The sequence below is a fragment of the Mastacembelus armatus genome, chromosome 2 (genome assembly GCF_900324485.2).
Source record: "Mastacembelus armatus chromosome 2, fMasArm1.2, whole genome shotgun sequence".
Lineage (NCBI taxonomy): Eukaryota > Metazoa > Chordata > Actinopteri > Synbranchiformes > Mastacembelidae > Mastacembelus > Mastacembelus armatus.
In genome coordinates this window covers 7,197,291-7,223,007 of record NC_046634.1, presented here as the reverse complement: position 1 = coordinate 7,223,007, position 25,717 = coordinate 7,197,291, and the positions used below count along the sequence as shown (strand labels likewise).

The window sequence follows — 25,717 nt, the reverse complement described above, 5'->3', positions numbered from 1 at the left end:
TGTGTAATTTCCTTTAGAGGTGATGCGACTGTGCAGAATACACAGTGTATCATTTGCAATTGCAATAAAATTTATCTTGGAATTTATTTGTTGACCTGGGTACTGTTCCCAGTTTTGGTCAGTGATGATTCACATTCCACCTATGTTGTAAAGATTCAGAAAATGTGTCAGTGAATAAGTACTGATGCTGGCAGATTCTGCAAGACCTTGGATTACCTTAAACGCCAGTGTTTTAAAGACCCATGTCATTGGACTGAATTTATTAATTTTCTTCCTCAGTTTTGCATGTCAGTTGCAGTATGGTTAGGGCAAGATCATAGATACAGAAAAAAGCCAACATTTTTACTGCCATGACCTTCATACCCTCATTTTGTACTTCACTTCATAAAGGCCACTCTACTTCCTGCAAAGGCACTGTAAATTGTGCACTGCAGAATTATCCAATAAATCTAAATGATACACTTGCCAAGATTTACAAGATTACTATCAGGCTTAAGTTGTTTGGAAAGATGTAAGAGGCTCATACTTCTTGCCTCAATCAGCACTGTTGTTATGTAAAAAGTTAGCATGACCAGTAGTCACAATAAAAATGAGAAATAAGCTGCAGGGTGACCAATATCTGAACTACCCATTGAAGTAACATTGTAAAAGTTGATTTTACTCATTTCCTTTCATTTCTATCTGGTCTTCGTTTTGATCTGTGTGGCCCAGACTCATGCTTTACTTTACCTACACTCTTCTCTGTACAGCAGCTTTGTGGAGGTAAATCCACTGCAGCCAGGAAACAGAATAAAACAATGGAGTCAGTGAGACATAGCAAGGCTAATGGATTCACTGCCACCTCTTCCTCACCTTCGCTTTTCGTGTGCAAAAGTATTCATCGAGTCTTGATGGCGCCGGCCATGCATGACACTGATTCATTTAAATGGCCCAGAAAAAAAATGAGAATCTTTCACACACCTGCAGAGTTGGCAGAAAACAATTCAGGAGATGTGCACTGAATCAGCATTTTTATCTCAAGATGATGCAAATGTTTATTTACTGTTTAAAGTGTGTCTTTGTGGCTCGGGTTTGGTTTTGGTAGATTTTTGCCAGCGTCATATCCTATACTGTCACACACACACACACACACAGTCCTTTTTAGCTCTACAACACTGTAAGCAACGTCGGCTGGCAAGTAAATAAGAACTGTTTAAGGACCAAACTGTTTTGTTGACTCCACAAAAAAGAATTTTAACAACCAAGCGAAACTTTATTCAGCATTTTTAAAATAAGTGAGAAAACATCCTCTTATGCTGTGCACCAATAATAAAAGTTTATACAGACTTTTTAAGTTGTGCTCTGCATCAGCTCTTAGTTAAATTATGGATCAGGGCCAACACAGAGTGCTTAAATCCTGCTGTGGATTCAAGCTGTATGTAGTTGGAGTACCAGGCTGTAAACATTTGAGAAAAAGATGCCTAACTAAAGGCCTTTACCAATTCTCAGGGTTAAGCAGTAATTTCAATAAAAAAAAAACAAACTCCTCATTAACTGGGTCTTTTTTTGTTATGCTTTTCACCATGTTCCAGCACCAGAGGCTGCAGTGCTTGTTTATTGTCTTCCTGTGCCTAGCCTAATGTACAGCTGTTGTAATGGGAAAAACTGGGATGGTTTTTACATCTTTCAGAAAATGTCAAAAGCATCCTTGTCCATACGAAAACACTGACTGTATTCACAGTCTGTGACTTGCTTTTATGCAGTATGTTTAAATTGCTTTTGCTTCCCCTGAGTTCAATATAAACAGAGACATTATTCAATTTGCTTTGCTGCATCATATTAAGTGACTTAAAATATAATGAGGCTGCAAGGGTAATTTGATAACTTGCCACCTCTATCATAAACTGATACACTGAATATTCTGTTTGTGTAGTTAAGCAGCAAAAAGTGCTTCTCTTGACTGTTTTCAACTCAGGTAGCTTTATGGGTAAATTGCTTGGGTACAGAAGCTGTGTGGCCACTCTGGTTTCAAGCTTTGCTGTGATGACACCAAAGATTAAATGGTTACTCTTGGCTGAAATTCAAAGCTCTGCAGTTTGGGGCTATACGTTGTGCACACCAGCTGTATATGACACACTTTGCTACCACCGTTATTCTTCTATGTGTGTTTCTTTGCAGCCATAAGACACATGCTGTGCAGTCCAAGCAGAAAATCTTAGGACAGTGGTATTGTTTTGGCTCTGCCCTGTGCATTTAATTTGAAATGAAAGTGTTGGTTTTAATTAAAGAGTGGTCACAACCATGTTCACTGGTTGAACATTGTGGTCTTATTTTAGGGTTACAGAGCAGGAAGCCAGGGCCTTTTTGTTTTTCTTAGTCAAAAAAAAAAAGAAAGAAATGTACCTAAGCAAGTTTCTGACCACTTGTCCAATTACTCCCAGTGCTGATCCTTAAATACAATTCCTGAACTGTTCAACTCATTTCAATGGAAATGCCCCCTATTACAGTCAGCAGTTTAACTTAATCTTACCATTAACCTAAGGCACAATTTTAAAAACCAAGTTTGTTCTTTCTTTCTTTTCCTTTTGGCTCCTCCCTTCAGGGGTCACCTGCCTCCGTTTAACCCTACAAAACATGTCAGTGTCCTACTACTTAATGTGCATAATGAAAATATTCAGTCCTTCCTGCAGTGATATACAGGTGCACTTTGTACAGTTATATTATTGCAACATCTGTTACATTATTGCTATGATTTGATACCTGATTATATTTGAGGTTCTGAACAACAGTTTGAAATATACAGCTTATAGGCCAGATTCATTTTATAGATTTCCTTTGTACTTTGAATTGGCCAACAGCCTTTTCTGCAAATGGAACATAATTAATGTCATTAAACTCAAATGAAATGTTAGTTATGATTAGGGCTGGTTGATTATGTTTGATGTGACACTTTTTCTTTCTATTAAAACATCAGCCCTTCGAAACTGTCATATAAATAATTTTTAGGATTTCTGTTATTAAAACAGAAATAACAAATGCTAACTGTGAAACTAGTAAAATAATAAATACATGGAGAATCACCATTGCATATGTATTTATGTTCACTTACTCTTATCATACATACATCCATGTATGCCTGTGCATTTGTTGTTACAACCAGAGAATTACAGTGTGGTTTCTGATTATCATTCCCCTGTGCAACAACCCTGTTTCTCTGGTGCATTAAAAGTCACAAGAGTGGAACAAATGGCACAGTTTCTACAATCATTCTGAATTAATGAGTCTCTCCTGCAAAGAAATGCAAATTTCCAAACACTAGATTGCTTCCTAAAACAGAACTGAGGTAGAAAAAATCATTTCTTTCAACCATTTTAGAAACAGGATTATAATGCCTTGCTCTGGTATTCGCGAGTCTCCAAGAATGCTTCTCCTTCATAATGAAGGCCTTATTGGCATTGGGGTTGTCTGAGCAGCTGGTTAGTATATGGAAAATCTGCACAATTCGACAGGCGTGCCATGCTGCAATGCATTGAGGTTACACAACTTCCTGTTTATTGCACTATCATTGCATAGTTATGTGGGACATCCAAAGCACATCAAGAAGGTCAAATATTTTGTACACAAAAACAGTAACACTGTGGAATGAAGGCTATTTTGACATTTGTGTCATGCTAATTCTGAGGAGTGCACTAATACACTATGCTGTTTTTGTATTATGTTGAAAAGAAAAGAATCTGTAAAATGTCAGGAGACAATGACTTTGAAGCAGACATTTTGAGAGGTAGGCCAGACAGCACTTCATGCTTTCATGACTAATTTATTATAGAGAATACTGCTGTGTCAGTGTGTGCATGTGTCTGTGAGAGATGACTCTGTTGTGTGAACAGAGCCCAAACTGCTGTTGACTCCATGTTGGGCATCCAGATCTCAACAGGACTTGGCTTGTACCCCAGAGATGCACGATGAGTGAGATAGAGATGTTTGATGTAAACTGTCATAGCTCCACTGGCATCTACCACATAATGCGCCACCAGTTGGAAAGAAACGAGCATAGCACTTATTACATGGTAGGGCCACTTTTTCTTATGCACTGATTAACCTTGAGCTGCCGTATTGTGGCGGCACAGTGGGTTTCTTCACCTTTAAATAATGATGAATCCACCTTGGAAGGAAAGAGCCTGACATGAAGCTCAGCATGCACTTGTGTAGTTAAAAAGCACTGCACAGGGAGGTCATCAGTCGAACTGTAATGCTGAGACCTTTTTCTTTTTTTTTTTTTTTTTTTTTGGCATGCTGAAAACAGCAACACCATAAGCAGCAAATGATACAAGCAGGAAGGCAACTAGAAAATGTGGCACTGGCATTTGTCCATTAGTCAACAAATTAGCACGCAGCACAGGATAGATCACTAATGTGGGATTTGTGGCCCTGTGTGAAATGGTGTAATCCAGTGCCAGCACTGTTTTCCTCACCTGTTCATTAGCCGAAGACATGTGCTCGTCCCATCATCCCATAGCTGCCTCTCCTTTTTCCCAGCTACACATCTCACTGTTGTGAGCCTGTGTGGTGAGAGTAGGAAACAACAGCTGTGCTCACTTTGACTGTATGTGTATTAGGCTACTGTGTGTGTGTGTATACTGTATACAGTATATGGGCTAAATAAGTTTGCATCTAGAATACATATGAATGTGTATGGGAGTGAACAGCTTTCTCAGTGTTTGACTGATCCTTCTGCTGGTGGATTATAGAAAGCAGAGGCACTGTAATAAGCAAGTCCCTCACCTTGGGACCTTTTTTAATCTTAATTAATTTCTGATAATTCCTCATTAACATTGCAGACATACGGGTTTCATTGCTGAGAAACAACCATGTTAGGCCACACTTAGTGTAACGCCGAGCCTTAACTCACCCAGGAGACAGAAAAACAGGGATTGATGAAGAACAAATGAGTGAGGGAGATGTGTTTTGTATGTGTGCTGATAAGAAGACCAGTCAGTATCTTTTTTTCTCTCTCTCCATCTTTACTTGACCTTGCAGATGTTAATTGGAGTGAAATGATTTGGCAACATCAGTTGTACATTGCACATACATGAGTCCTGCACTCCAGCAGGTCTTTGAGTAATGGCTAATGCCTCCGTGTGGCATTATGAAACAGTGTTTTGAACAGCAAGAAAAAAGAGGGAGAAGAGACGCTCTGGTTGATTAATAATTCATGTTCTGCAGATGATCTGTGAATAGCGGTGGTAAACAGCCTTTTATCACTTTTAAATCAGCTACATTACATACCTGCATGAGAGAAAATGACCAATGACTCTGTTGTTTGTGCAATAGTGCTTCTTGTGGCTAGTAAAAAAAATGAACAGCCTCATGAATGGGAAGCTTGACTTTGTTGTATTTGTTTGGACGAGGGGAATTTTCTAAGTGGTGCACCATTAGGCATCAGAGTCTTTTGCATCTTCCACATTAACTCCCCTTTGAAGATTGGTAATGTGGAAAAAGGGCAGTGGCATGACAGGCATCCATTTAATGGTAATTGTATTGTTTTTTTTTGATGAGGAAACCTCATGGAAATCATCAGAAAAGTAATATCAGGAAGAAATGAGCTTGCAATGTTCAACACAGTATGTATTATGTAGATATGGATATGAGAAGGAATTATGAGGCGTTTCAGAGTTGATTTATAAGCTGGCTAGCTTGTTTTTCAGCACATAGTGGCAGGATTCAACATCCTAGCTGCCAAAAAAGCTCTAAAGGCTGTTTTGTACTTGTATTTTTTGCCCCCCACTCCTAAGTTATTTTTAATTTGTGGTTGCAACCCACACCAATCCCCAACCACATTTCTCCTCTCTTTTTCTTTTTCTTCTCTTCGTAATAAGAACATTCAATGTGTAAATTTTTTATAATGTTATATAAGAAGCCCAGCACCCCTGGAGACCCATGTCCTGGTTCTGGTGTGTTCAAAACAAGCACACGAGAGGAAGAGAGGGGAAAAGCGAAAAGGAGGGGATAAAAGTTAAGAGAGGATTCAGAGAGATGGAGAGGACACGAGAAGGGGAGGAGGAGGAAAGGCAGAGGATTGCAAAAGAGGAAAGCGGAAGGAAGAAGAAAAAGCAGGTTGGAGGAAAGTGGAGATGAGGGAAAAATAAGAAGAGCAGGCAGCAAGAGAGGACTAAATGAAAGCGGGATGGAATGCATGTGGTAGAGGAGCCTGTGGGGGGAGATCTTTCCATTAAGAGGCACAGTGCTCAGCTCTCTGATCTCAGAGTTGTGTTGTGATGTCAGACAAGAATAGTCTGAAGCCACAATCACCAGAGAAACAGCTCCTCACAGACTGATATGCAAATACTGTGTAGAGCTAGGGTGAGGAGAGGAGAGGGCCACAAGGAAAGGTGTGAGATATGAGGGGCCATTAGGGACATTATTCAGAAATTCACTCACATACAAACATATGAAACACTCTCACACATGTGAGATGCTCTCTTTGTGTGTGAAAGCTTTTCAGTAGCATATAAAAAGTTTTACATGTGTGTGACAGCTTTTCACGTTAGAGCGTTTTGCATGTGTGTGAGTATTTTTATATATATATATATATATATATATATATATTTCCCACTGCATTTTATAAACTGCTCTCAGAAATATTTAATGCAAAAAAGCATTTTTGCTTTCTCAAACACAGTAAACCACAACAGTGTCAGTGCAGTAGCCACTGAAAGGAATCCAGTAAAAAGGAATAATTGAATGATGATCATTCCACATCAAAATGCAGAGAAAATAATGAGAAATGTTGATACAGTGGTAATAGCCCAGCCTTACAGACCTGCTTATCTTATTATTTGCCAAGGGACATTATCAGGATCTGTGCCGCCTGCATGATCCTTTTGTGATTGTCCTGTTCCAGCTAATGAAGCGAGCACCTTGATACCTGTCAGCCTGCCAAACCTTGCCTCGACTTGATTGCCTCTGGTCAAAGTAATTTATTTGTTTATTTTCATTAACAGAAACATAAGGTCTCTTTTCTGACTGGATCCGGCAAATCCGTTAATGAACATGCCAGTTAAAATGAAGATGAAAGCACCAGTTAATTATCTCCTTGAACGTTCTGCGAGACAGATTAATTCCAATAAAAAAGAGAAGTCATTACTGCCAGCTCAACTTGTCAATGTGTTGATCTGAGAAGATGTTTACAAAGTTCATAGGATAAGAAATGAAACTGAAATGTACTGCAGGACTTTATTGGAACTTATCATACCCTTGTGGGAAGCTTATTTTTGAAAAACAAAATGTTGCAGTGTTAAATATAAATTCAATAAAACATCTAATTCACTAAAAAACATCCACAACAGAAGCTGCAATTTTAACCTGAAAATGTGACACTTGGCCACCGGGTTACAAGGCAGGGCAGTGGTGCTACTGTAGCAGTGGTTTCCAACTGAAATAACAAATGAATCCCTGCAGACCTCACAAAGGTCAGGCCTGCACAGGCACCTGGGCTTAAAATTCGACAAACTGCGATTAAATATATCCCTTGTCACATAGGACCTTTCCTTACAGCCAATGATGTATTACCACTACTGTAAATGTGCAGTGCATGGAAATATAAAGAAAAACTGAAAGGCTTATCAAAGTATTGTCATGATTAAAAAATGAACAGGATTTTCTCTAGTATAAATAACATTTAATCTCTCACAGCCTTTGTTCACCATTTACCAATGAGAGCGAGGAGAGAAAGTTCTGCTATACAAATCCACAATCATTTTCTATGTTTGTGTTTGGGTTTGTGGAGAGTTTGGCCTGAGACAGTTGTTGAAATGAAACCATATGAGAATTATAAAGGAGAAATGTCTCTTTGGTAGAAATGAATGTCTATTAAACCACCAATGCCATTTTTGGGAGCTTTGATATTTTACATGTTTTTTCAGTTTTTTGTTTTGGAACAGGAAGATCACTCTTCATAACACAAAACAAGCCCTACTTGATTTCAGTTGCTGAAAAAAACAAGTAGTGGTTTACAATATTTCAGTGCCAGAATTAATTCACTGAGCAGTTTTAGTAAAGGTGGCGTGTCATTAACTGTGACAGGGGGGCATTTTGCAGCATACAGCATATGTTGAGATCATATCTATGTCAGCACTAACTATTTTGTCGTTGCTAGCTGAGCTAAGCTAAATAAGTCAGATATGTGTTTTTCACTAGTCGGACTAGTGCCGTTTTCTTGGGATCTGTTATTCTTGATGGTTTCCTAAATAGTGTTGATAAGTGGGTGGAGGAAAAGCTACAGTAGCTAATCTGCATGTTTACTGCCTTCAATGGAAGATCATCAAAGATGGAGCTGATTGTGCAGTAATTGCTCAGCGAGGTACTGTAAATTCACTCTCCAGGAAACTTTTGTTGTTAATTGAAGGGGAGTTGTTCACCAAGGATGTCTAAAGAAAAACATACGCAGTGTGACTGTGTATGCCATATGTGTGTGTGATTGCATGCATTCAGGCTTTTTTCTAGTGCCAGTCTAATCACTTTGAGTAAATCAGGTGTGCAAGGAAGTGAAGGTGCTTCCAAGTGCATCTGTAACTGTATCTGTCTTCAATCCCAGAGCCTCTGTCCTCTCACATGTCCTCTCACTAACCCCGCATGTGGTTAGTGAGAGGACATGTGAGAGGACATCTTGTGTTGCAGCAGATCTTCTCCAGAAGACCTTATGACATATGTATATACTGTCCTAATGTGCCCACTCAAATGAGCAGCACAGAGCACTAATGAAATGTGTTGGCTTAAAATAGACCATTAATGACACTGCTTGTTTAATGGAGGTTAAGGAGGGAAGTTTGGGAGTGGCCAGAATCTCAGCTGTGATTGGTGGCTTAGGTAATCAGTCAACACCAACCTCCACCACCACATTTGTCCCTCCTTTCTGTCTGTCATCCCCACCCACGCTGCTACTAAGAGGAATACAGGAGAGAGGGAGGGAAGGGGGTAAGAGGATGGCAGCAGGAGAGACCATGAAGAAAATCAAGAGACTCTGTTTTGTGTTACATCATCACAACCCGTGGTATTATGTGCACACTGATCAAAATTCATGTATTCAGCCCGCCTCCCACTCTTGTGAATCATTCAGAAAGAGGTGACTTGTGGGTTTATTAGCGATCACCGGTTGGATTCAGGCTGGACGGATGCTGGGTTGGAGAGGTGGTGGGGTGAAGGACTGATAGCATGTATGAATACGCTGATAGGAAGAGGAGAAGAGGGTGCCCTCAGTAATCGTTGGTCAGCCTGTTTAGTCATGGTCCTGGTAATCTCTGGTGACCTTGGCTGCTTCCTGACTGACTTGATTTCCGCAGTGCTGCATTAATATGCACGCAGTTAGGAAATGGGCTCTCAGCATATCTTTAAGTCTGTTTGTCTGTCTATCCTCCTCTAAAAACACACACTGTCTCCCTTTCTCTCTTTCACACTGTATTATCATCTTTCCTCTCCTCCCTTTTTTCTTCCCTCTTTCATACATTACTGGCAACTATCTCTCACTTCCACTTAGTTCACCTCTTCCCATACTGTCTATAAAGGAATCACAGGCTACACAATTTATGACAGCATCTCAATTTGGGCAGTGTCAGAATTTGGCAGGCTAAAAGATTTTTAAGGTTATTTTTATGGCATTTCTGCTTTATTAGATTATGTGCAGCCAAGCAAGATGGCATAGACAGAGGGATATAGGAAAGAATGACAAATGGCAGCGGCAAAAAATGGCATTTTTTCAAATAACAAAATATTGATATTTATTTTTTTCCCTGCCTTATTCTTTATGCCTTGCTGTTGCATACAGGATTTAAGAGAAATTTTGAGGTACTGTAACTGGAACCATGTATCATTTGGCCTTTTGATTCATTATTCCACAATATTGTAGCACATATACAGTGGAAAACAGAGGCATCTCTGATATATATGACAGTGCTTTGGAAATTGAAACTTTCCAGTGTAATGAAAAAACCAAGAAGTGTCCTACTAAAATATAATAAATTCTAATTAAAATATGATTTTTAATTTTCCTATAGCGGAAGATGTTGGTGATTACTTGGCTACTGCATTTCCTTTACACAATTTAAGCTGAAATAGACTGATAAAGAAATGAAAAGATGTCACTGAGATCTAAAGTAATCTTAACACAACGGCTTTGGTTTAAAAGCTGTTTTAGCTTTTATTCCCATAAGGTCCAAAAGCTGCTGAGAATATGAATTAGTAAGACATTGTTTGCTGGTTATTCCTTGTAGACGACAACAATAGTTTGTTTATAATAGTAGTTATATATATAGTTTATCATGAAATAATCTATCAAGCAGGCACTAGCATGACATTTACTGTTTTTTTCACCACATCAGGCAGTTTTAGCCTTTTCTTGTCTAAAGTCTAAAAAGAGCACTGCCTCCATGATTTTCCTTGATTACTAGCCAAAGGAACAGCCAAAGGCAGGAAAAAAGCAGAGGCTCTTTCAAATTGCCTGTGATATTAATAAAAGACTAAAGCATGTTGCAGTTGCAATCCAGGTAGACACACTGTACAAGTGATAGCTCAACAGCAGAGCTGGTTTGGTTTGATTGATATACTGGAGCACCAGTCTTAGCATTTGATCAATATGAGAGCCACTGCTTTATATCCATTGCAGCTACTGCACAGATGTACTGTATTTGGAGTTTACTCCGACCTCCAGTCCTGTCAAGCATTTTCTGCTGAAGTGGCCTGGGGGAGGAAATGCAAAGTTCTTCAGGTCCAAGTAGTTGAACTTCCAATGTTCTGTCTTCGCAAAGATGACTTTAGCCTCCTACATTTTTTTTTGTAGATGTACATGCAGCTTCATTCTTCATCAAGGTCAGGGGATGTTGATGCAACCATCTGGTGTCAGAGTCTCAGTGCCAAAGCAACAGCTTTGTCACTAATGCTTGGCCTTTCAGTTTCAAGGTCCGTACTTTCTTTAGAAAGAGGAATGACTGCAGTGAGAGGGGGTTATCTTAAAACAAAAAAAAACAAAACAAAAGCCATTGACACACAAACGGTCAAAACTCCACTGAAATGTATCCTCTTGCAAGACAGTAAAGTTCATATTTTTTTTAATTTGTGAACAGCTATTGTATGTGACACAAACAACCTTTTATCCAGTCATGTTTACACTTCTCAGAGCGATAAATATGTGATTAGCTGTCTGCTCACTCAGGCTTAAATTACAGCCAGTCACATAACTGGCTCTGCTCTGTTTGTCTTTATTGACAGATAAAAACTTTATTGACAGATTAAAAAGTGGTGTTATGGAATTAAATAAAGGAAAATGGCCTTATGAAATGAAAACAGATTTTGGAAAAAAAAAATATTTTGAAACTAAAAATGGTTAAATGAAATAAACATCTGCAAGATAAAATAACATTACAGGATAATCAGCTGATGAATATATTTTGCGTATATTTTTTTCATTATATCATTTATTTCACTTTGTCCTATGATCAAAATCAAAGTTAAATTATTTTTTTCTCAATAGATCATCACACTCACATTCAAATCAGCTATTGTATCGCTTTATAGTTTTAATTTTCGGTGGAGGTTTTTGTGAGAAGTCACTGCCATTTCCCAAACACAGCCTTTTCCTGCAGCTATAAACAAATTGAAAACCAGCATATTTGGAAGTACATATCATTTTTTCTGGTGACATCTTCAAAGCGTTCAGTTGTCTGCATGCCCACATTCAGCAGCTGCAGTGGGTGCACTTACCAAATGAGAGAATCAGTCTGAACAGCAGCAGAATACTTGTATTAATTTAGTGTACTCAACCACCTCTGCAGATAGTTCGTTTATATCGGATTACCCCATTGCTACCTTGTCCCAGCCTGTGATTCTTGCTAACAAGCCCTCCAAGTCTTTCACTGGAGGACAACAGACTATTTTTGAGTTTTGTTTTTCTGTTGTTGAGCTCACTGACTGATGCTAATTGGCTTTTCTCTGTTTTATGTTTTAGTCATACAAACATACAGGACATATAATTCAGGAATGAAACCATACACATGTATTAACACCAACAATAATGAGTGAGCTGGATTTTGGCAATTATTCTCTTGCTTGAAGTAAAAAATCATCTTTTCTGTAAACTTTTTAATACTGTTCTACTCTCAGTAGCTCCCCGGTTTGCCCTCAGACGGTCATCCATCTAAGGCAGTGAACCCTGGTGTAATTAATTATGTCTATGCAAATGTACAGTACGCTCATACTGCCAGAATCTCCATTTTCAGTTTATTGGCTTTTTCCCCTTCTCTACCTCTTATTTCCTTCTATTTTTCTATTTCTATGGCAGCTTCAGGTGGATTTATTGTACATTTAATTTGCATTAAGGTTCTAATTTGCTGACACTGTGCATGAATACATTTTTTAAACTGTTAAACACCTCAGCACTCACAACTGCTCACCCGCTGCCCCCCACTTACCATGGCTGAACTACCAGTGCATTTGGAGGGAGAAAATGGCGTGCAGCATGTGGTAATGGAAGTCGCTAAGCTTCTGATTGGAGCAAAATAGGATGGCTTATTTTGAATTAGGAAAATGAACTGCTTGTTATCAGTCAGTTGGCTGAGGGATAAGGAGACTGTGTGTTCAGGGAGTTGCTTTTTATGTGTGTACTGACTGTAGCATATACAGTATGCCTGCATGATTATATAACTAAGAACCAGATCCAGTGACCAGATTAGGCTCATGCTCATCTCTTATTTAATTAGTTTCATAGTTGAAAGTCTTCCTGACCTAAATGCAAGAATTCCCCATTTGCAGTAGAATTAGCATTATTTTTATTTTATTTTTTTATTTTTTATTTTTATTTTATTTTAGTTTAGTTACAGAGAAAAACAAAGACAAAATAAAATCATGCATTTTTTTTCTGTTCTGCTGTACTTGGTGCGTTGGGTGCGTTTATGTTCAGACCACCTTTTAATAATTCACTATCTGAAGGCTCGCAGTTTGACTGGAACAATAAATGACTCACTTGCCTTTCTAGATTTATAGTATGAATAAGTTAATGTTGAAATTGCAGAACGGCTTTGCGCTCTGCGCTATAATTGGAGTTATAATGTTAGGAGAATCTCCTCCCAGAGGTAAAATTATTTTTAAAAGGCTCGTTTGAGACCATTAGTCATCTTTGGTCTAGAGAGAAAATTGGAAATTACTGACTTGACAGCAGAGTCTGTGCAGGTCTACTAATGACCTGCATTGTCTATCAATTAGTGCATTTTTCCCTGTTCCCTACCAGATTGGGTTGACCAGTTCCAGTTGACCAGTTCCCCTTGTTATTGACGGTTCTTAGTCTTGGCCTGGGGACTGCAGTACTCTGCTTTATTTGTTTGGGCAAGATGGGAAACATAGTTAAAATGCTGCGTTGCTGTCAATGATGAGTGAACTCAACCCATTTATTTTTTAATTTCAGCTTTGATCCATCATATTATTGTTTGATCTGACATAAAATATAAAACCTTTCCTTTTCCTGCTTGTCATATGAACAGCAAACAAGCTAAAAGACGATTATACCCTGTTCGTTACTTTTGACATGACAAGGTGATGAAGGTGAATCGTGCTTGGACTCAGAGACCATGCTGTTACATCAAAAAAAAAGAAAGAAAGGCAGAAAAAAAAATCAAAGCAATAGACCTGCCAGCAAGACACAAACAAAAATAAAAAAAACACCACCTCTTGTGCAGAAATGGGCATTGGCATTTTGAGGCAACATCTCTCCCAGCTATCCTTACTTCCTCTTGTCACTGTCAGAAAGAATGAGTGCAGCACATCATATTATCTAGTTTGTAATTGAATTGTAGTGGGAGGAGGGTTTGTAATCAGTGTACAGGTGGTAGTTTTCATTTCAGTGTTTGACAGTAATGTGCTCTAATAATAAGCTCTGGCTCAAGTCTTGTTCCAGGCCACTAGGTTTCCCTGGATCCCTGGCTGCTTGTGTGAGTGCGTGATTGTACTCTTTATGGCGTGTGTGTGTAAGTTCTTGTGCACGCTGAATGCAGGTATGGACGTGTATGTAAAGACAAGTAAAGAGGCAAAAGAAAAGAGATGATGCTGTGGTAGTTAAGTGTTAACTAAGGTCAGAGTTGACGTATGAAAGCTGACACCATCAGGATGGTGGCCGCTGCCTGCTTTGTTAGATATTCTTGCCATCTTATCATTTCACAGACGGCTGGCACAGACACCGATGTGACAAGGCTCTCTATCCATCTGAGCACGCTCTATTTTCACCAACGCTCATTTCGCGGGGGCACTGGAGCACAACGCCCAAACGGTGTGTCAGTGTCTGTAGTGGACCGGCGAGGGTCTGAGTCACCAGCTTAGTGCACCCACGCCGCCATGATACAGCACAGAATAACAGGCTGACATGGTTGCCAGCGGAGGCAGCGTGGATTGTGTGGCCTGTTCTCTGTGTGTGTGTTCCTGCATGTATTTTGTACCTGTGTGGGTGGGTGAGAGTGTGTGGAAAAAAATGTCTTATCCAAACTCTTGCCCTGTGTGCGCAGTCATGTCTGCAATGCAGCACTTGGGTATTTTTTTCAGGAGTCAGTATTGTTTATACTGTGTGTTTCTATGCCTCCCAAGGCTGTTTGTTAGATGAGAGGATTACTGGCACCATGGGGAACAGAAGGATGATTTTCTGATTATGTAGTGCTCTCTCTGGAGGAGACATCCCAGCCATAACAGGATCACTTTTTCATCTGCTCAATGTTCCCCTGAAATAGGTGCAAACTGAGAGGAAGCATATGGATGCAAGTCAATTTTCATAGTTTGATAGCTCAGGAAAATCCAAATGCTCTTTGGGAGACATAATCACCCTTTTAAAGTCAGAGTAGAAGTCATCACAGATTTTCATGCTGAGATGATCTGATGAGATAAGATACTTTGTCAGATTTGAACTGTTGGAAAATTATTTTCTTCACAAATTTGATTTGAGTGCTGTTGAGCATGAAAGAGAAAATAGGCCTAATCAACTACAGTGTCAAACTGTCTGTTTTTACATACTGGTTTGAAGATAAAAATGCAGGTTGGACGTTTACCCACTTTCCATCGTCATAGAGAGCTGACTGAAAGAAACAAACCATGTAGGTAGTTTGCCTGAGCAGTAAAATCCACCATAGCTGAATAAAGACAAGAGTGCTACCATGAGAAGCATAAATAAGAATAAAGAAGCTACAGAACCTGACACACTGACTGACTGATGGGTGGTGCCTGTGTAGGGTTTGCAGAAGTAACACAGGAGTAGCCATTTTTCAAATTATGTCCATTTTTCAAATTATTCTTTCTCACAGATGCACCTTAAAGCATCACAGACTTCCATTTGGAATTTAAAAACCAACTTGATCATTGCACACAATGAAATGCAAAAAATTAATATACATATTGCAATGAAAAAAACAATACACATAAAGCTGGAGACAAAATCAGAAATCTGGATGATTGGTATCTGTTGTTGGTGGATGGGTGTAGGCATTCAACCTTTATAAACTGCGACAGAAAGACCCACTCTGCTAGAAAATGTTCTACTTCTGCTGTGTGTGCGTGTGTGCGTGTGTGCATGTGTTTTTTGCCTTGCAAGTCTTTACATTTTCTCTGCCAGCCTGGCAAAGTCTGCCATGTCCCCTTTTCCATCAGCTACCTCTCTGTCCCTGTCAGTATTTAACCTGTGATTGGAGACAGCAGGTGCCGCTCTCTCTGGAGGCCGTGTCCAATCAGGGGTAGCCCAGTCTGATAGAGATGGGAGAAGCCAGCAGGATTGCGGGTAATGTTTATTTTAGGATAGGAAGAAAAACTGTTCTGGTTTTTCTTCTTCTTTTTCCAATCATATGAGTATTTGCATATAAATGACAGCCCAGTGGCTATCAAGGAAGAGAGGGAGTTGGGGAGAAAGAGACAAATGACAAATGAAGATGAAGTATCATGAGAGTAAAGTGCAGCAAGATGGGTAGAGATAGAGCTGTTTTATCTGCTAGTGAGGGATGGGGAGGAGGATGGGAGGTAAATGTCACTGCAATCATGAAAATAAGCTGGGCAGCTGGAGTCACCCTGCAAAAATATCAATCAGTTCACCCACAATAAATCCTGGTTAATTTCTGGTATGTTCTGTTCTGGTATGTAAAGACGAGAGGAAAAGTAAGCAAATGTAGAAATTACTACCTTTGAATTTAAAAGAGTAGTTTCATAATTTAGGATATACACTTATTTAGTTATTCAATGACATGCAAAGATCAAAAAATTAAATAAACAACACAAAAGAGATCAATATACGCTATATAGTAAAGGTACAGTTACATACATTATGCATAGTAATATATATTTTTGCAGGTGACCCCTCTCGTCACACAGGAAAGATTCATTGTACAGGATGTGCCATCTTTGCTACAGTGAAGTTGAAGAAGTCCCTTCCTGTTGACAGCCTCTGTATATTGAATCCAGTGCGTCTGTAGCCATGATCCACCTCTGCTTTCTCTCCAAGAATGAAGATGGTGTTTGTCTTAGTCCTGGTCTATAACCATCTCCTCAGTCTTGACCACATTTAAATGCTGGTGGTTGTTCCCACACCATACCAAAAAATAAAAAAATAATTAAACAATGCTCCACTAGGTCTCTGTCCTCCACCTGTGGTCCTTCACTGACACAGCCTCAGCTGCAGTCACCTGAAATCTTCAGGACATGGCAGGAAAGTCAGTGCACAGGGTGAAGAGGAGCGTTGAGAGGACTCTCCATTGTGGTGCTGCTTAAACAATTTGCTTCCTCTGCATTGCCTCTTTGTATTTATAGACCACTGTTTAAACCAGGTGGCTGTACATTTAACTTTATGTTACCATATGGTCCCTAACTGTGGCCATTTTAGTGTTTGCAGTTCTTTATTGTTGCGGTGCTGTTACAGCAGCATCACACAGCCTTTAATTTCCCCTCAATGAATTTTTGAATTCAGATTTGTTTCTGTTCATGCACATAGTCTGAGTCGTTCTTATTGTTCCCGTGGTCCTATGATGTGTGAGAGATCATATTTTCACATGCAGAGGCCTGTGGGTGATTGCTTTATTGGCTGATGACTCATTCTCTTTTTCGACCTGCTGGAAGTACTTCAATCATGCAGGTAATCTCGCCCTGCACGTCGGCACCTGAGGGGTTACCTTTCCCACACATCACAGCTATTTTCTTCTTAATTGAGACCCACTCTGCTGCGACAGCGTTTTCACAAGGTGGAAAATGGCAGGTCAAGATTTCAAGACATCTTTCTCTCTCCCTCCACCAACTCCCTCCCTTGGCAAAAGTGGTTGTGAAGTTGATAAGTTCCTTTAGGGACGCTGGAGCCAGGCCAGCTAAGACACTACACTTCTTAAGGGCAAGTAAAGGTTGATGCCGTGTCACCTCATAGATTTTCTGTGTGTAGATGTGTGTACACATGCTCGTGTGTTTACCCAGTCACCTTAAGCCTAATGTATGCATGTTTCTGATTGAATTACACTGGGGCTTCTATGTAGAAAAATGGTAGTGAACTATCTCTTTGAGTGCTTATGAGAGAACAGACACATTGTGGGAGTCTCCGTGGTAACCTGACTCAATCTGCATACAATTACCCCTCAGCAGATCTGTAACCCAATTTATGAGCTGATCACCTCTCCAGAAGGAGCACAGCTCATTTTCATGTGACAGTAAAAATGTAACAGGAGCAACAATTGTTTAACTTTACTGTGGTGACCTTTAGAGTAGAAATGCGTCATAGATGTTTTTCTATGTATGTTTACCAGCACCTTGGTCACATTTGTGTTCATGTTCATGCTGACAACCAGTTGCACAAACCTTATGTATATATTATATATTAGAATACCTTTTCCTATATATACAGCATACAGAGGATCCACTGAAATAGGTAAACAAGTTTCTAGAAAACTGTACACATTATAATGTAAATTCATTTCAAAGCAGACTCTCGAGATGACTGGAAGATACCTTGAGGCCCATGTCCTTTTATGAGTGGGTCAAATCAAAACAAAACACCTCAGAGAGAGTAAAGGCTTTGGATAATGCTTTTTTTTTTTTTTTTTTTTTAAGTAAAATTATATTTTAAACTTGAAAGACCTTATTTGCAATCAAATCGCTGAGTGATATTTATTAATATGTTTTAACATGAAAAAATATGCAGCCAATGATCTGTGGCATCAGAACCATGTTTTTTCATATATAAACTAGATCCTTAGTTGGATTTGGTTATAAGCAGAATTATATCAAACTCCTGCCTTTGTCACAGTTGGACAAACGTGACACATTAAAAACCAGGCAGGTCTGTTTGTTTGGGTACTTTTAGTTACCCATGGTTAAATCAGGATATGGCTAGAGGATCCAGTTTTGACTTGGTGTTAGTGAATGTGGCTCTATTAAATCAGAGTGATGTGCAAACATTTGTTCTGTAATCGTCCGGCACAACATAGCAGCCGATGGTTACCACTTACTATTTTTCCAGCTGACAAACAGAATTGTTGGGTCGCTGGACACACTGGGACAGTGACTGAAGAATTACCCCTTTTTATTTATGGGCCATGTGTAGCACAGCCACAAACGCTGCTTATGCTTGGTGGTCCCAGTCAGTAAAGAAGTGTCATAGTTGCTGTTATTATTACGGAGCAGGCCAATTCCCCCAACAATTGTGATCCAGCAGAATGGAAATCTTGTGAGCAGGGAAATGTTAATTAAGTTCAATTAGGGTTTGTACCATGTTTGTTTCCTGCCAACAGATTATGTAGAATCTCCATCATCACTTACTGCAATGAACGATAACCCTCTGTCAAATGAGCAATTTGAGAATCAGATAAGAAGATATTTGTGCTGTCTAGCTTCTCGTGGTGGTTTTAGTGGTAAATACAATGAGCCCTCTGAAAGAGAAGGGCTAGAGCTCTTCTTTCTTCTTCTTTTCTTCTTCTCTGTGGGACAGTCATTGTCTTCAATAGGAGGAAAAACCTCAATAAAAAAAAAAATGAGTGGACTGTTTATTTAGAGTGTTGATGGAAAATGCTTTCTGATATTTGACTCTGAAGCATTTGCTGTGTTTTTCTGGTACCAAATCCAGCCTGTGCAGCCAAACTGAGATTTGTCTTCTTTTTATCTGCGCTGGCAGAATATCTTAAGATTGCAAAGATCAATTTGCTGATTTAGTGGTCAGCTGTTGGGGCATATTGGAATAGTAGACTCCACTGTTCAGACTCAGATGTACTTAACTAAAAGTACCCATACTGTAATGGGCACAATCACAAATAAATGAACAATTTATTTGTAAGCAATATTTTGTTCTGTTGAGGGTCATTTTAAAAACTTATACAGTATTCCAGCTGGGTTAATCTATACTAATGGATCTTGTGGTGTCTTATAGTATCTTTCAAGCACTGCTATATAGTATAATTAATCATTTTATCCATGCTGCTAGCATAGTGATGATCATTCTGTGTGATGTCTGTTCAGCCAACAAGTGAAAATCTGTACAGATATTTATGGTGCCCTGATCCAAATGACTTTGGTGTTTTTTCTGTCCCATGTGGTTGTGGTTTCGAGGGAAATGCTGGAACACATATGGCATAGTTTTGGTGAAGGCATACATGGTCCCCAGAGGACAAGCTGTAATGACTTTAGTAATGACTGTAGTCTAGAGCCAGCTTCAGGGTCTAGGGTTTTTACCCAAGCTAAACAAAACAAAACACACATTCATCAGCAACTGTTTTATGCTCAGTGCTGAGATTTTAGCATGTTAACATGCTAAGCTAAGATGGTGAACATGGTCAACACTGGTATATATGTTAAATGATCAGCAGATATAGTGTGTAGCCTTGACCTCACTGCTTGTGTGCAGCAGAATACCACAGAGCGAGATGCCATATGGGGTGTTTGGTGCGTATATACATTATACCACAGAGCGAGATGCCATATGGGGTGTTTGGTGCGTATATACATTATACCACAGAGCACCATGCCATATGGGGTGTTTGGTGCGTATATACATTATACCACAGAGCACCATGCCATATGGGGTGTTTGGTGCGTATATACATTATACCACAGAGCACCATGCCATATGGGGTGTTTGGTGTGTATATACATTATACCACAGAGCAAGATGCCATATGGGGTGTTTGGTGCGTATATACATTATACCACAGAGCACCATGCCATATGGGGTGTTTGGTGCGTATATACATTATACCACAGAGCAAGATGCCATATGGGGTGTTTGGTGCGTATATACATTATACCACAGAGCAAGATGCCATATGGGGTGTTTGGTGCGTATATACATTATACCACAGAGCAAGATGCCATATGGGGTGTTTGGTGCGTATATACATTATACCACAGAGCAAGATGCCATATGGGGTGTTTGGTGCGTATATACATTATACCACAGAGCAAGATGCCATATGGGGTGTTTGGTGCGTATATACATTATACCACAGAGCAAGATGCCATATGGGGTGTTTGGTGCGTATATACATTATACCACAGAGCAAGATGCCATATGGGGTGTTTGGTGCGTATATACATTATACCACAGAGCAAGATGCCATATGGGGTGTTTGGTGCGTATATACATTATACCACAGAGCACCATGCCATATGGGGTGTTTGGTGCGTATATACATTATACCACAGAGCACCATGCCATATGGGGTGTTTGGTGTGTATATACATTATACCACAGAGCAAGATGCCATATGGGGTGTTTGGTGCGTATATACATTATACCACAGAGCACCATGCCATATGGGGTGTTTGGTGCGTATATACATTATACCACAGAGCACCATGCCATATGGGGTGTTTGGTGTGTATATACATTATACCACAGAGCAAGATGCCATATGGGGTGTTTGGTGCGTATATACATTATACCACAGAGCACCATGCCATATGGGGTGTTTGGTGCGTATATACATTATACCACAGAGCACCATGCCATATGGGGTGTTTGGTGCGTATATACATTATACCACAGAGCACCATGCCATATGGGGTGTTTGGTGCGTATATACATTATACCACAGAGCACCATGCCATATGGGGTGTTTGGTGTGTATATACATTATACCACAGAGCAAGATGCCATATGGGGTGTTTGGTGCGTATATACATTATACCACAGAGCACCATGCCATATGGGGTGTTTGGTGCGTATATACATTTTACCACAGAGCACCATGCCATATGGGGTGTTTGGTGTGTATATACATTATACCACAGAGCAAGATGCCATATGGGGTGTTTGGTGCGTATATACATTATACCACAGAGCACCATGCCATATGGGGTGTTTGGTGCGTATATACATTATACCACAGAGCACCATGCCATATGGGGTGTTTGGTGCGTATATACATTATACCACAGAGCACCATGCCATATGGGGTGTTTGGTGTGTATATACATTTTACCACAGAGCACCATGCCATAGGTGGTGTTTGGTGTGTATATACATTATACCACAGAGCACCATGCCATATGGGGTGTTTGGTGTGTATATACATTTTACCACAGAGCACCATGCCATATGGGGTGTTTGGTGTGTATATACATTATACCACAGAGCACCATGCCATATGGGGTGTTTGGTGCATATATACATTTTACCACAGAGCACCATGCCATATGGGGTGTTTGGTGCATATATACATTTTACCACAGAGCATTATCAGACTGATAAGCTGTTACTTCACACACACGTTTGCCAGGCTTGCTTTGTGTTGGAGCTGCTGCCTGCTTCTGTGACCTTTTACACTCTCTTTCTGTTTTTATTAGTTGGGAGAGCACAACACTTCAGAGTCTCAATTAGAACACATGATTAGTAGTGAAACCATCTTGGATGCGGTTGTCTTACCCTAAGCCTTGAAGTTATTATTACAAACTAATTAGCAAGTTTTTGATAAGCTAGGGTAGACCCTTTGTTTCCATAGCAACAGTGAGAGTTAATCACAATGAAAGGATTGGGCTGCTGGGTAGTTCGCAGAGTTCACTTCACTCCACCAGCATTTGTGTTTGTTCCCAGTGATTCACTTGTAACATCTGAATTTTAGTAAGAAATTTGTTGTTTTCTTTCTCTTGATTAACCCACTTGATTAAGAGACTCAACAAGAAGCTTTAGAGAGCAATGTCATAGTGTGGCATCTGAGTGCAGTTTTCTAAAACTAATGGTTGATAATATAAAATTAGATCAGGAAAGCCTTAGCATTTGTCACTGCTGCTAGCTGTAGATAAATCAGCTGTCCACAGGTCAATGACTAATTAAAAGGGAAAAACTCAGGCTTAAATACTTACCCTTACTTTACCCTTAAAAGCTGTACATTATGAATCAGCGTTGTTAAGTGAATTCCAGGACGGGATCATTTTATTTGTTATGCCTATTTCTCTTAAATAGGAGCGAGTACTAATAATATTTAGACTCGCTCTAACTAACCCCACGAAAGAGAAGAAGAGGTCAGTGAGTTATTTCACCTGGGAAATAATGACTTGATTTTATTCCAAATCTGACTGGAGAGTAAACTATTAACAGAAAAATCATCCCTGCCTAGTTACTGATGGATTTCTCCCCACAATTGTTGACAATGGAACTTTCAATCAATCAATCAACCTTTCTTTATATAGCACCTTACAACAACCTGAGTTGACCAAAGTGCTTCACAGAATTAAAAACAAGTGACTAAACAATGCATATATACAATACAAAGAATATGGCAGTAAAATTCACCAAAAACGCAGAGAAGTGGCAGCGTGTGATGCTCTTTCACTGTGATGAAGACACAAGCTCTGTGAACTAATCATGATGAAGAGACATCAAAATCTGTTGGCAAGCTTTTGCAAACTGATGGCTGCCTTGAAAATATCTCCACATGACATTATGTCATCCTCATTTTTCACTGTTCAAGTGATTTGGAGTGCCCTTGGAATACAGTACTTTTCACTTTTTTCATCTGTTCTGTAGCACATAAAGCACCCACTGGTGCTATTGCTGCCGCTCTCAGCATGACCCTTACAATGCCACACAATACAATACAGTAACATAAATCAACATGGTTGAATCATTCCCCAGCAAACTCTCGCCCCTCGTTACCCCAACAACTGCTGCACACCCCGCACCTCACTGATTGGCAGCCAAGTTGTTTCTTTGGTAAATAAAACATTTATCGAGGCTCAATTAGAGAAGCCTGTTGAGTCTGCGGCAGCTGTGCTCACCAGCTGTTTTTTAAGGAAGAGCGATGCAGTGAGGTGAAGGGAAAAGAGGATGTTAGGAACAGGAAGGGAAACACAGAAAAGGGAAGGTGAAACCATCAGAGACCTTGTTTTATTTTTGTTTGTTTTTTTTTATTCAGTGTGAGCCCAGTTTGTTTCTCAAGTATTAGACCAGTGGTTTGTTTTGTCTCTCAAAAAAGGCGAGGTTTTCTTAAGTTTATTTGAAAACTAAGTTGCTTTCATCTCAGTTATTAGATTGGTGCTAATTCTTACACAAATGTTGACCTAATGTTATCTTGAGCATTAATGATGCACACAGACAGTACAGCATCAGTGTTGTGCTGAAGAATCAGTCAATCCTGCTGAGATTGACACAAACATGCTGCATGATTAATACGCATGATTAATACGCAGCTATAATTATGCTCAGCTCTACCTAATGTCTCTTATTTTACCGTGAACCCTTCTTTGGTCCTGTAGGGACCATGTGTTGTGTACATGCATTGATCTGATCCCCTGAAATGAACCCACATTGGTTAACATGGCCTTTGCCCAAGTTAAATACAGGCCAAAAAACCAGTCAAGCCCAAATCTAGCTGGATAATCCACTAATCCTGCTTCAGGATACAGGCAGTGGCTCACCTAAAACTTATGTAGAACGTAACACAGGAGTCGGTGTTATCTGTGAGTTTTCACTAGTTTGAGGGAACTTGGTAAGCACTAAGTGTCAATTTGATATTTGCTGTTGCACATGAATTGTATATACAACCAGAGGTTAAAAATGTCTGAGAGTTAAAGCCATTCCTTCGCCTGCTGAGTGTGAATAATGCAGCTATTATTCAATCTTTGTAACTTTCTTGACTGGCAGTTGGTGGGCTTTTAGACGTCTTAACAGGAAGACCCCAATTGCTCAGCCTTAGCGTGTATGGCAGCACAATATGAGATGAGATACTTTTTTCATTTATATTACGGAAAAGAGAATTCGAGACCTGAGGATAGTGTGAAAGGTTCTGGAAATGAATTCAGACTCATAATTTTCTCAGGTCAGCTGTAGACGAGTGCTATCACTGCCATTTAAGTGGATACTGACAGTGGTTTATACACAGTTTCTGAGATGGTGACACTCAAATCAAATATAAATACATACAGTACATTTTGGCAGGTGAAGGCAGGGGCAGACAGGGATTAGTGATTGATATGCTGAGAGTTCAGTTTAACATTCAAATGAATGTTATGGTAATAAAGCACTCTAACCACATATTGACATAAGGATACCTGCTCTTCTGTGGCCTTTTTTTTTGGAGGTGGTATGTTAGAGGTATGTGTACTGTATGTGCTAATAGAAATCAAATTTATGTGCTTAGAAACATGAGAGAGGCATAGAAATCAGTGCTTCATGGAGGAAGAGAGCGTCTTGATTGATTATGATACAAGGCTTGTTGGCAAAGCACACAGGCAGACTAATGCCAACACTGAAAATGGTCTTGTCCTGGTTAGCACTTACCCTTTTCATGAGTACAAATCTGCTCTGCCAGGTTTGATGATTATACAAAATGGCTGTTTGAGTGCTTCTGAACTAACCCATGTTTATTAATTCTTCTTTCCTCTGTGATTGTCTTTCAGTGGAAGGCTGCACAGATTGGTCAGTGGACTACCTGAAATACAAAGTGCTTCTGGGAGAACCTGTACGGATTAAGTGTGCTTTATTCTATGGATATATCCGGGCTAACTACACCCATGCGCAGAGTGCAGGACTTAGCCTTATGTGGTACAAAAGTGCAGGACATGGGGACTTTGAGGAGCCCATCAGTTTTGACGGCACAAGGATGAGCAAGGAGGAGGATGCCATATGGTTTCGACCAGCAGAGTTGGATGATGTGGGATATTATTCGTGTGTTTTAAGGTAAGTTCCCCCCAGCGTTTCCTGTAGACATTGTAAACAGCTTGCTTCATTTTTATCAAATATCATTTGTTTTGTTGTTATTGTTTTTGCCTTCGAGTAGAGCATTTATGAGAAATTCTTTCACTATTTTGGAGTTATTTTGCCAGCAGCATGTCAGGAAAAATGTGGAAATGTGGTAAAAGCGGTAAATAATGTTTTCTGGTGCCCTGTGGGAACAAGTAAAGTTGTGTTAAAGTCCTCCCCTGTTGATTTTTAATGAAGTCTCTCATCTCTGGCCAAAAGAGCACCGATCCTTGGTCCAAAGAGCATAATCTAACAGTATGAGGCCCCTTCGCTTTATATGTTAAATGATTTCTTCATTCCCCTCTGGGGGACAGTAAGCCATACGGTTCAGCTGGTAAATCCATAAATTCCCAGCCCTCACAAGTCTGTTATTTATATTTATTTATATATATATATATATATATATATACTCATACACATGTGCAGTAATTCAGCATAGGAAGTCTAAGGAAAGGAGAAGGCTGCCAAGATGAAAGGGAAAATTAAGAGACTTGTGTTATCGTCCTTCCTGTTGGCAGGATGGTG

General features: G+C 39.6%; 1 protein-coding gene across 1 annotated transcript in view; it reads left to right on the top strand.

Annotated features, from left to right (window-relative positions):
* The window catches only part of LOC113127348 (interleukin-1 receptor accessory protein-like 1), a 176,056-nt gene that overhangs the window by 32,729 nt on the left and 117,610 nt on the right, over positions 1-25,717 (top strand). Inside the window, exon 2 of the mRNA XM_026301821.1 lies at positions 24,850-25,129. Within this exon, the coding sequence (XP_026157606.1) occupies positions 24,850-25,129 (280 nt within the window). The remainder of the gene's footprint in view (positions 1-24,849; positions 25,130-25,717) is intronic.